Source organism: Furipterus horrens, unplaced genomic scaffold (genome assembly GCF_987537825.1).
Source record: "Furipterus horrens unplaced genomic scaffold, mFurHor1.1.pri manual_scaffold_8, whole genome shotgun sequence".
NCBI lineage: Eukaryota > Metazoa > Chordata > Mammalia > Chiroptera > Furipteridae > Furipterus > Furipterus horrens.
In genome coordinates this window covers 91,919,448-91,932,913 of record NW_028327178.1, presented here as the reverse complement: position 1 = coordinate 91,932,913, position 13,466 = coordinate 91,919,448, and the positions used below count along the sequence as shown (strand labels likewise).

Below are 13,466 nucleotides of genomic sequence, written 5' to 3'. Positions count from 1 at the left end.
TATGCAACGATTAAAATTCTCATCATGAGAGTTTATTAATATGTCTACCAGTCAATTAATTTTGTTTAGCATTCTGAGCTCTGGATGAATTTGAATAAAACAATGTATATACATATATGATCTATTAGTATATTATTAATTTAAAAAATAACCAGTAGTGATTAAAATGGGATTATGAGCCCTGGCCGGGTAGCTCAGTTGATTAGAGCATCATCCCAATATGTCAAGGCTGTGGGTTTACTCCCTGGTCAGAGCACATACAAGAATCAACCAATGAATGCATAAATAAATAGAAGAGCAAATCAATGTTTCTCTTTCTCTCTTTCTAACAGTAAGTTAAAAACTTAACAACAAGAAATAGAATTATGAGTATTAATTTTCTAGGTTTCCTAAATTATTACTTTGCTATATAACATAACAATGGAAAATTTTTTATTATAAAAAGTGATTTTTCTTCCTTTTAAATAAAAAGCAGTATGAATTAGGTGACTATTTTACTACTTGACCTTGGTTAACTTTCTATGGTTGAGGCTTCCAGTAAAAAAAAAAAAAAATCTACCACTTTTCCACTTTGCCCTGGAAATAAGGGAGAAAATTTCAACAATGACGTTTTGTTTGTTTGTTTGTTTTTGGTTTGGTTCGACTCTAGATCCCCACCAAAATCAGTTACAACTTCTTGAGAGCAGTTTTTTAAAGAACAAAGTTTACTATTATTTTCCTTATTAATTAAGTATATGCAGAAGCCTAAAGAAAACAAATGTTAAACAAAAATAATTACTCACCCAGGTGGTAGGGGAGCTTGGGGTACTGGATTTAATGGCCTAGGGCCAGAGCCTCCAGATATAGTAAGAGGAATTATTAATCCAGATGTTGCCCCCTCAGATGTATTTGAATTTGTATTTGTTGCAGGCAGAGAGCTTGTACTAGAGCCATCACTTTCAGAAGTGGCAGAAGGGGAACCATTGACAGATGCTATAAAAGATTTGGGAAAAACAGAAAAAGTCTTTTATTTTCAGAAATTAAGATAAAATTTTAACTTTAAAAAATAAAAAGGCAGATGAAAAATATACAATTTAATATGTGGATATGCAGGTGAAAATTATGTAAGTAAAATAAATAATGAGAAATAGCCAATGGTCCCAACTAAGCAGGCTTGTTCATTGTTTTAGGTTCTACCTCATGTCCTATTATTAATTATAAAGCACAGACTGATTTCCTGATGCTACAGGAATTAAAAACTTGTAGAATAGGTTAAGTTTTGGTATTCCATAATATGAGTTCATTTAGTAATTTTCCAGATCCTTAAAACCACCTTTCTTATGAGACCTTGCAGATCAGAGACCAATTTTTGATGTCATAATACAGAAGATATGACTGATAAACAATAATATTCTTATAACTAGTTATTAAGTACATATTACATCTTCAAGAAATACTTGTTGACAAAAAAATTCCTGGAGGAAGTCACCAGTATTTTGACAAAGTAGTATTTGATCTTAGAGACTGGGAATATATTGTTAACACAATTATCTACAGAAAAAGGGGTAAGATGTATAATTAAACACAAAGTCATTTACTAAAATAATTTGTGAACAACCAATTTACTTTTCTAATAATATATGGTTTGATTATTTTACATTCCCTGTCCACATACTAGCAGAGGAAAATTATAAAAGATTATAAAGGTTTGCTCTGGCTAGTCAGGAATAAATGGATATTCTACCTGCAGATGTTTACATTTTTACTCCTGAAGTATGTTCATTTGTTATAATAATTTTTGCTTTAAAATCTGAGTATCATTTATTATCTTTCTAAAGGATATAATGAGAATAAGCGACTGGATCCTTGACTCTATGGCATACTTGTGTCCACATGTTACAAATCCTGACAGAAGGCTGCAATCTCATCTATACTGCCTATACTTTACATAATGCACATGTGATTTTCATTCTGAATCAAGCACATGCCTCAACCACTTCACTCCTGGAGGAAAAACTCAAGGAAAAAGCATGTCTTAGTTACCTACAAAAAGGTTATTCTTGGCCAAAATTTTAAATGTAAAAATACAGCTAGCAAACCAATCTAAAAGGTCCTCTTGACACTTACCTGAGGATCAATTCCCAACAGAACATTACTTACAATCACAGTATAAGAGCTATACCCCTAGTGTATCGCTGGAATACACACCTGGTCTACGTGGAGTAGGAGGAGGTGGTCGTGAAGGTCTTGGAGGCCTAGAAGGTTTAAAACCACCATTTGAGAGTGATGGAGAATTATTCCCATTGACCCTCCTATTTTCACCAGACCCTGCATCCTCAGGGTCATCTGATCCATTTGTGTTCACTCTGGGTAAGTGGGTAAAGAAAAGGGAGGGGGGGGAAATGTTCTTTGAATTTAGTAAAAACCAGCAGAAAGACCAAAACTTAACAGTTTTAGGAGTTTGAGAAAAGCTTTCTAATTTCTGGTGGGCCTTAAATGTATAAACAGCGATTGGGTAGGGTCTTATATATAACCCTCGAAGCCCTTCCAGAAATAGAATGCGGAGTCAGGGCACAGAAACACCCGAGACCATTCAAATCTATTAGGTACGCTGGTTCAGATTTCAAGTAAGTATACTGAGGCCCTATATAAGCAGAAACAGAGTCAGATTTTCAAAATCCCAAATGCCTTAGAAAAGGGTTCTATTTTATCACAAGCACAGATATCTTTGTAATTTTCTTGATTTCCATTGGCTTTTAGGTTTGGGGCAGGGCTAACTGTTCCATGGTAGGAGAAAGAAGTACACTTATTTCCCAGGGGATGCTCTCCCCTAAGCCAAGCAAAGGGTATAGAAAATGTTCAAAGTTACTGATCGAGAGGAGAGGTGCCCAAAGAGCTTTTTTAAAGGAGCTATCATTTCTTCAAAGCAATGACATCAATTGGAAGGAAAGAAAAAGACAAGAGAACACTAACAGTAAATGTTCTTTTGAACTTTATTACTACTGCCAGCTAAATACTGTTGATTCCTTTTCCTAAGGGGAATCTAGTCACGTATTAGAAAGAATGTGAGAGCCCTGGCCAGGTAGCTCAGTTGGTTAGAGCATAGTCCTAATGTGCCAAGGTCACAGGTTCAATACCTGACATTCAGGGCACATGCAAGAGTCAACTAATAAATGCATGGATGGGTGGAGGAACAAATCAATGTTTCTCTCCCCTTCCAAAATAAAACAAAACAAACAACAACAAAGCAAAACCTGAGTTAGCCAGTTTACAGATGTCTCAGCTAAGGCTCTGATATTTACTATCTGGTAAGTTAGCAAACCACTACACAGTTATTAATCCGTAATTGTGGACCATAATCCAGAACAAGCCTAAACATATTAAAATATTAAATGATTTCAAACTATGTCCCCAGAATTAATTCAGAACCTTTCTTCTTTTTAAAAAATTTTTAAAGAAATCCTCACCTGAGGTTATGTTTATTGATTTTAGAGAGAGGAAGGAGGAAGGAGGGAAGACAGACAGACAGACAGACACTGATGTGAGAAAGAAACATCAGTTGCTTCCCATATGTGTCCAAACGGGGGATGGACTCTACAAACTAGGTACGTGTCCTGACCAGGGATCAAACCTACAACCTTTCAGTGTATGGGACAATGCTCCAACCAACTGAGCCACCTGGTCAGAGCGAGGGCCTTTCTTCTTAAAGTATGAACCAGAAGCCAAGGGCAACACAGATGAGCATGTTAGGAATGTACAGTCTTGGACTCCATTCTCAATCTACTATATCAGAACTAGCATTTTAACAAGATCTCCAGATGATACGTGTAAATAGTAGGTTGTGACAAATAATTCCTCAAATGCTTATTTTGAATAAAGGGAAGAGTTTATTAAATTGGCAGTCAGCACCTGGTTAATGTTAACTGTCTGCAGGAAAGCCAAGCCACCCCTGGCTTGATTAGTCTAACACCTCACTCTCTTCTGCAGTATTTGGCAGTTGAATAACCAATCTTTTAAAAGCATTTTTCTCAACTTCTGCGACAATGCTTTTCTAATCTGACACTTTAACCTCTAACCATTCCTTCTTCAGTTTGTCCTCTTTCTCCCATTCATTAAATAAAGGTTCCTACAGTACTGTTCTTGTCTTCCTTCTCCTCCATTGATTTTACCCCTATAGTCTCAAATTCTATGATTTCAAAGATCACCTCTAAAGTGATCCGCAAATCAAAATCTCTAATCTTTGTCTTGTTCCCATCCTCTGGTACCAATTAACAACTAAATGCAGGAGATATTGGTTCTGAGGGTGACACTGCTATCCTCCCAAGCAATCTGACCTTTCTTCTCTCCTGTGTCTCTTGACACTTAACTTTCTAAGTCCCACTGATTTCACTTCCACATTCTCTCTATTCTTAAACTACCACTGTTCTAGTTTTAACCCTCAGTGGATTACAGTAACAGCTTCCCACATAGGTCTTCCCACATTCACTCACCACCACATAATCCAAACTACATACTGCTATCAAATAAAATATTTTTTGCTGTGGAGTTTTGATTATACCAATGCCCTATTCAAATATTTTGAGACAGTCCTCTCTATAGAAAAAGATTCTATAAACATATACTTGCAAACCAAAATCACCATCTAGCTCCAATCTCTGTAATACTAAAAATAACTAACACTTACTGCGGGCTGAGCACTGAAGTTACATGGAAAAAAAAAAAGCATCCCATTTTAGGCAGCAGTAAAGCATAATTAATGAGCTCAGGCTCTAAAGACAGTCCCAGGTTCATCTGTGCCATTTAAATCATAAGCTCAGGCAAGTTCTTTTCCCTTCTGGAGCCTCAATGATCTCACCACCTATAAAAATGATACCTCGTCGTCGTCGTCGTCGTCGTCGTCGGCAGCCGTCCGTCTCGAGAGACGATGGTGTAGCTTCTTAAGAGTCTATCTGCACCGCCGAGAATGGCTGTGCAGTCCGACTCGGGAGTGACACAGTATCTGTCTCCTCCTGTGTTAAATCGACATCTTGCGATGACGCTGGAGTGTTCTCTCCAGTGAGGCTGAAGCTACAGAGCCTGGGCAGGGTGATATGGAGGGTCTGCTGTTGCCCATGCAGCAGACCCCCCCCTCTCTTCGCAGCTGAAGGGTCCAAGGGAAAGACGGAGTCAATACCGCTTGGCTTCAGGTGCGCCGCAGGAGTTGCCGGTGTTGACTACAACGTCAAACCGCCTTAGGGACTCCGGCTCCGGATTTTCTGTCGGGGTTTACTCCCTTAGCCTTTCCCCTGAAGAGGTATGCCGCAAGGCAGCGGAGGTTTTTTGGAGTCAAGAGTTTTCCTTCTCTGATGTGCCCTGACTGGAAGATCGAACCAGCGACACTTAGCTCGCAGGCCGACGCTCAATCCACTGAGCCAAACCAGCTACACCTCATAGAAATGTCTATGTCTTCTAGATCTCAAAAACCTAAAAGACAGTGTTCCCCAGATTATTTATTGTAATCTGATTCTTAATTACACTATTAATTGATTGATTCTACCCTCAAATTCACCACTTGCCATTTCCCAATTTCGATTACTCTACATTCAGCCAAACATTGACTAAAGATTCACAATAAAACACCCTGTGCTCTTCCCCACCTCCATGATTGTTTTTCTTTCTTCCATCTAGGACTTCTTTCTCTCTCCAATCCCCCTGAGACATGCACACCCAAATTATAACTATGCTTTAGGATCTCAGGTCAAATGCTATTTCTTTTCAAATGCTGTTTCTTCCATGAAGCTTTTACACACTTTATACAATTTAAATTTTTAAAAACAATCATGTATTATTTTCTGACAATAAAAATAAAATGTTCAAAAAAGAAAAAAGATTCAAACTAGCACTGAAGTAAAAGAATATGGGATTAAGATGGAGTGACATTTCTGGCATATTCTGCAAGACCGAATTTTCAGGAAACAGATTTTGTTATATAACTGAATAGGTTGTCGTAATCTAAGAAACATCTTCACCCTAGCCTAGTAGCATCAGCATCTCTAGGAAACTTGTGAGAAATGCAAATCTTGAGCTCTACCCTAGAAGTGACAAATGAGGAACTGAAGATGAGACTTAGCAATCTGCGGCTGAACAAGGCCTCCAGATGATTCTAACGTATGCTAAAGTTTGAAGAACATGCCTATACTAAAATAGCACTAGAGGTTTTAGTTCCTTTTACAAGTGGGTGTGAAACTAAAGCCTGAAATGGAATTTTAAAAACCAACAGGGAAGCCAATACACTATACAGAACTATCAGTGTGAACACAGCACACTATTCTCTCTTAAAGCAATTAGCTATTGTGGTGGCTGGTGTGGCTTGGTTGGTTGGAGCATCATCTGTAAACTGAAAGGTCACAGGTTCGACTCCTGGTCAGAGTGCATGCCTGGCTTGTGGGTTAGGTCCCTCGTCGGAAACGTATAGGGGGCAGCCTATAGATGTTTCTCACATCTTTCTCTCTCTCTCTCCTACCCCCATCACTGAGATCAGTAACTATGTGCTTGAGTGAGGATTAAAAAAAAAAAAGATAAAAACAATTAGCTACTAATTATGTGCTACTATAGCTTTGTTCCTTTGCTCCACAATCTTACAAACCTCTGCTTATCTCACCATACATAATACATCTGACCTATATATAAGATGTTTAAAGACAGGATAAAGATCCCTGGAAAACCAAGATGCCAATACAGTAAGGTCATTAGAAATACACAAATCAAAAGTAACAGTCAAGAAAGCACATCTAACAACAAAATCTTGCACACCAGAGACCAATCATCTTGATACTTCATAAAAATGACAGAAGACAACACTAAGAAATATAAAACATCCGAACATACATGGAAGAAAGCAGACCAACAAGACTACATTCATAATACAAAGGGGGCCTCCCCAAAAAAACCCGGAATTATCTTCTGGAGGGTGGACCCCTTGTAGTACAGGCTAGGTGAGTGCTCTAGGAACCCATCAGTATCAGTGTACCAGCTGGTGGTAGTGTGAGAGGTTGCATTCTGCTTCAGTGTAATATTTTTGAAGACTCAACACGTTTGCCCATTTCATGATGGATGATTTACGAGTGCACCTGCCCATGCCATGCTGAGTGTTCAGCAGTTTTTGACCAAAACTGGCATGACCCCCATGCCCCATCCTCCCTATTCACCTGATCTCACCTCAAGCAACTTTTTTTGTTTGTTTCCCTGGATGAAGAAAGTCCTCAATGGGAAACATTTTGCCCATGTGGAGGAGGTGAAATAAAAAGTGGCAAAATCACTAAAAGGCACCAAACTTTGATGAGTTCAAAAACTGTTTTGAGCAGTGGAAAAAACATCTCGATTAGTGTATTGCATCAAATGGAGAGTATTTTGAAGGTGACTGAAGTTTAAACGTGTAAGAATAAATAGACAACTTAAAAAAAATAAATTCCAGATTTTGGGGGGTTCCCCCTCGTCTTGAACTAAGACAAAAAGGTAAGACAACATAAGCTGTTCACTAAACTTCTTAAATGATAGCTGGGGCAGGAACGATTAGAAGCCATTGTTCACTGAACGTATATTGTCCTGCTTTTTAGTCATATAGTTATAAAGTCTGCATTTAAAAAAAAAAAAAAAAAAAAAAGGCAAAGGGGAAAACCCAGTCATAGTCATAATTGTGTAGTAACATTTACACAGCATTTGACAGTTTACCATTCAAACCAATGATCTCAGAGTACGCTCTCTGAAACAAAAGCTAATGCTAAGGAATTCATGCTTAACACAAAAGACATGCTCAGCCCTGGCTGGGTGGCTCAATTGGTTGGAGCGTCATCCCATGCGCCAAAAGGTTTTGGATTTAATTCCTGGTCAGGACACATTCCTAGGTTGTGGGTTTGATCCCTGTTTGGGGTGCATATGGGAGGCAACTGATCAATGAATGTTCCTCTCTCTCTAAGGTGATGAATGTATCCTTGAATAAGGATTAAAAAAACTAAAAACACATGCTCAAAGACTAGTCTGGCAGTCTCAGAAACCTAGACGACACTTTTACTCAGATTACTTATAACAATGATTCACTCTGGAAGATGTAGAGCATTGATTAAATAAATGACATGAAGTTAGAGCTATAGCAATGCCTTTGCAAGAAATTTACAGATGTCTACAGTGGTTTCATAAAAGTATTGTAAGAAAGAAATTTGCAAAAGAGAAACAACAGAGTGGCATAACAGAACCTTTCAATGAACATATAAAATTCTACCACATTCTCACTTATTAACACAAAAATATAGGTTTATTATACAAAGGAGGAATTAACTAACCAAAGCAAACTGAAACAGTGAAAAAATTTTATGGGGAAAATTTCAGGATTCAAATCTTCTATCAAACATAAAACTAAAAAGAGGCACAAGAGGCATAAGTTGTCTTCCAGTCAGTCCACAGACATCTATGTAATTTTAAAAGCCATTTCGCCCTGGCTGGTGTGGCTCAGTTGGTTGGCATATTGTCCTGTAAAGCAAAATTTCAGTCACAGGTTCGATTCCCCGTCAGGGTGCATATCTAGGTTGTGGGTTCAGTTCTCAGTAGGGGTGAAGCAACCAATCAATGTTTCTTTCCCTCTCTCTTCCTTCCCCTCCTCCGCCCCCTCAACCTCTCTCACAACACCCCCACACACACAAACAAGAAACAAACAAAAAAAACCACCTCTTTTCTATTGCTTTTTAATCACAGCAAGAAATAAAATATTTATTTTTCTCTGGCCAAGACGTTATGACTCCTTCATATTCTACTCTTCCTATGAGATTAGTAGAAATGATTCTTTGTCATAGGAGGACTGACTCTGTGACAGCAGAGGGCCATTAGGTAAAATACAACAGCTTTATAAACTGATTTTCCCAAAGATCTTAATGAGTTGTCTTTTTAAAACTTTTTACTGTGAAATTTTTATACACTCAAAAGTAAATAGACAAGTAACAACAAATTCTCATGTACCTATCAATTCAGCTCCAACAACCCTCATTTTGTTCTACTTGCTCTGCTTATTATCCCTTGCAGTATCTGACATTATAATAACTCATCTTTCCAAATATTTTTCCCTTATTTTCTGTGATACTGCTTTTCTGGTTCTTCTCCTCCTCTAACTACTGCTTTTATGGTTTAGCTTCCTACACATAAGAGTCCTGAAACTTTTATAAATATTTCCTTTCTTACTCTGAGCCCTGAATTTTTGACACTCATTTATTCTTATATCAATCTGAACTTGAAGTTTTGACTAAACTAAATATTTATTCATTTTCCCTGTCTCTCTTCTGCTTTCTTGATAAGCAATAAGTAAACTCTTACCTTGTTTCATCCTTGGGTCTGGAGCCATCATCATTCTGTGAAGCACCTTTAACATCAATAAAATTTAGACGAAAAATGAGTTTCAAAGGTGGTTTTCATGTTTTTTCTAAACATGTTATGTAAGCAAAGCCTTTTATTAACTCTTTCTAGTAAACAAGGTACTAGAACTTAAATTCCAACATGACATTTAAAAGGAAAATGTGCCCTGGCTGGTGTGGCTCAGTGGATTGAGCGCTGGCCTGCAAATCAAAGGGTCGCCAGTTCAATTCCCAGTCAGGGCACATGCCTGGGTTGAGGGCGAGGTCCCCAGTTGGGGGCACGCAAGAGGCAACCATACATTGATGTTTCTCTCCTCTTTCTCCCTCCCCTCCCCCTAAAAATAAACAAATAAACCCTTTAAAAAAATAAAAGGAAAGTGTGATAAATGTTCATATGGTTGAAATAAAAAAATTTTGCTAACATTTTGTGCAAATGCTTGTTATGTATAAGAGAGATCAATTAGTTAAGGTATATCACTCATGAACTACTTGTGCCTTTCTTGAAATAGATGTTTGCTTGACTCTAATATAAATCTAATTATTTTAGCCATTTTTGTATTCCAAATATCTTACAAAAAAAGTGCTGATCACTAGAAGAATGACTAATAAAATAGATTCTCAAAACGGAAAAACCAGTAAAATCTCTTTTATACTTTGGCCTGAAAAACAGCTTCACGAATGGGAAAGGCACAAATGGGTCTTAAAGTGACCAAAAAGAATACCACAACGTTTATAGTTTCTTCAAATTTTATCCATGGGAAATACCCCTAGAATTCAGTAAGGGCCTATATACTATAAAACATTAAGAGGAGGCTGCTAGAGGTAGGCACACTGCCACAAAAAGAGAAAGAAAAACTATAAAATGCAGAGATAAGAACTCCAATTTAATAGTCTAGGTCCATCTAGTTAAAGAACAATAGCCCCTTATGAAAACAGTCATAATTTCAAACAGTGAAATCATCACTGTATTACTCCAAAGCATAATTAATAGATTAACTCCTTAAAGAAATGCTGAGTCACCACTACACTATACAGCAAGGTTGGCAAGTATGTCATCTGGTCTAGAAATATTACATTAAAAAAAAAAAAAAAAAAAAAGGCCCTGGCTGCTGTGGCTCAGTGGATTGAGCTTCGGCTACGAGCCAAGTGTCGCTGGTTCGATTCCCAGTCAAGGCATATGACTAGGTTGCACGTCAGGTCCCCAGTTGGGGGCATGAGTGAGAGGCAATCACACAGAGATGTTTCTCTCCCTCTCTCCTTTCCCCTCTCTCTAAAAATAAATAAATGAATAAACAAACAAACAAATACTTTTCTTTAAGAATGGGAGAGGTGAATAGATAAAATATGGTATATTTATGCAATGGAAAACTATTTAGTAATAAAAAGGAATAAACTATTGAAACATGCTGTCATAGAAAAACCTAAAAAACATTATGCTAAGTGAAAGAAACCTGACACAAAGACCACATATTGTATGATTCCATTTATGTAACTTGTCTAGAAAAGACAAAATTTTAAAGACAAGATACATTAGTGGTTGTCTGGGGTTCGAGGTGAGAACAGAATTTCCTAAAAATAGTCAAGAAGGATCGTACTGGGGAAATGAAAATATTCTAAACCCAATTTTGCAGTAATGGTTGAATTATTCTGTTAAATTACTAAAAACCATTCAATTGTATACTTGAAATGGGTGAATTTTATGAAATATAAAATACATATCAATAAAGCTGTTAAAATAGTTTTAAAAACATGACACAATGAAGAAAAGGATACAATTCAGTTTTCTAAGAATTATTTTTATATGGAATATATTCCCCTAAAACAGCTGATAAGTGAAACATAAATGAAATCAGAAAACCAAAATACCCAGCAAAAGTTACTACAACAGGTCAATTTGTAATAATCCATTTAAATCTAACAGTAACTACTACTTCTGAACCTTCTAATTTATTACAGTGAAGCATAGTATTTAATCACATGGACTCTGGCCAGACTGCCTGTGTCTATAACCTAGCTTCCTCATGCACTAACTCTGTGACTTTGCAAAAGTACACTTGGCTTTCCTGTGCCTTTTAACTCATGTACAAAATGGTGGCAATAATGACTACTTCATAGAACAGTTGTAAGAATTAAACATATAAACATGTAGAACACTGGCAAGCACATATAAACAGTCCATAAATATTAGCTATTATATTATTTCTCACAATTTACATTTCATCAGTTTGAACAAGGGCCATTTTTGTGCCATCTTTTATTTCACTTCAATATAGAGTGAAGCCATCACTATGATTTATGGCATAAGTTATTTAGATCTAGTCCCGTGGTTTCATCCAGAGAGCAATTTAAAAACACACGTACACATATAAAATATCCAACACTTATACAAGGAATGTCCAAGAAGAGAACGATGCCTGTACTTAAAGTTTGCATTTTATAAATGTATTCCTTAAAGTATTCCCAATCAAAATTTCCTCAAGAAAAACTGATCAGATTTCTAAACACACACATTTCACCCACAGAACACTTTGGAAGATCCACCAAGATCTCTTCTATTCAGTGAGCTAGTTAAAAGTGCCCATAACTAGCTCTTAGATGAAGTAATTTAACACACTGTTCCTATTTCCTGAGTACCTAGCAATTTCAAAAGAAAACCAAGTAAGTGAACTAATATTAGAGCAGAACCAGGGTGCACTAAGCAAATATGGAAGAAAGGGATGCACTAAAGAGATATTATCAGCTCTGAGATGGATCAGAAAGGAGAGCTTGGGTTAGCAGCAGAGTGAGGGGGTTGAACCAGAGAAAGTCAAATTGGGGCTAGAGACCCTGGAAAGGTGCTTAAGTTTTTCCAGGTAGCTGGAAAACCCTGAGAAATGCCAAATAAATTTCCTCTGGAGCAAAGAATCTCCAATTTAGGCCCTTAAGATTCCCACAGACTAAGATCAAATAAAAACTGGCAATCAAAGAGCAACAAACACATAAGAAAACAAGCCTCAATAAAGAAGAGACATATACATTTGTATCTCCAAAGATTTCTAACACTGGAATTTTCAAATAGAGAATGTAAAAAAAAACCCTACATAGCAAAAAAAAATTATCAAGAAACAAGAAACTGCCAAAAATGAGCATCAGCAAATTCACTCCAAGGTATATATGTATGTCCAAGAGAAATGAAAACATGCACAAAGAAACTTGTACCCAAATAATTATGGCAGCAACACTTACGAGTCCTTAGTAGCCAAAAAGTAGAAATAAGACAAATGTCTATCAGTGTGTGAACCAATAAATTGTGGCGTGCTCTCGCGCGCGCACACACACACGGAAGAATATTATTCAGCTACAAAAGGGAAGTATGCTTCATTTTGGATAAAGCTCAAAAACAATACGCTAACTAAAAGAATCCAAACACAAAAGGTCAGATACTATAGAATTCCTCTTTTATGATATATCCAGAATTGCAAATCCAGAGAGACAATAAGCAGGTTAGTGATTACCAGGGGATGGGGGAGAGGAGAGTAGATTCTTTTTTTTTTCTGGGTTGATGAAAAAGTTTTGAAATTAGAGAAAGGCGGTGAATACACATCATTGTTAATACACTAAAGGCCACTGAACTGTACACATTATAAGGTTAATTGTATGCTATATAAATTTCACCTTAATTAAAAGACAACAAAAAAAAAGCATATTTGAAGGAACAATGCTATCTATAAAGCTGAAAATGCACGTACGATCATACCCAAACAATTTCACTCCCAAATACAGGGTGTCCCAAAAAAATGTATACACTTTAAATAATTATAAAGTTGGTGTTTACTAAAATACATTTCATTTTCAAAATTTAATAGAATCTACAGACATTATTTAATTGTTTTGTCAATGCCTGTTTTCAAACTGACATTCGTTCTGGTCCAGGCACTGCTGACAACGCGAAGCAACAAAATCGCAAACATCACGAAACAGGAAGATGGGGGCCCCCCCACACTACCATCACAATGCTAGATCCTGCCTTGATGTGATCTTGCCAAACAGGTGGATTGAACGAAGGGGTTTTGTAGAATACCCTGAGCATTCACCAGATCTCACACCACTAGACTTTTTTTTTATGGGAAT

At 37.0% G+C, this 13,466-nt stretch overlaps 1 protein-coding gene across 3 annotated transcripts in view; it reads right to left on the bottom strand.

Annotated features, from left to right (window-relative positions):
* ITCH (itchy E3 ubiquitin protein ligase) overlaps window positions 1–13,466 on the bottom strand; it is a 98,809-nt gene that overhangs the window by 35,042 nt on the left and 50,301 nt on the right. For 2 of the 3 annotated variants that reach the window (XM_090286264.1, XM_090286265.1), the window contains exons 7-9: window positions 9,319–9,364; window positions 2,188–2,345; window positions 783–972 (exon numbers count right to left, since the gene is read on the bottom strand). In XM_090286264.1, the coding sequence (XP_090142390.1) occupies window positions 783–972; window positions 2,188–2,345; window positions 9,319–9,364 (394 nt within the window). The remainder of the gene's footprint in view (window positions 1–782; window positions 973–2,187; window positions 2,346–9,318; window positions 9,365–13,466) is intronic. The other variant, XM_090286266.1, reaches the window with a different exon arrangement.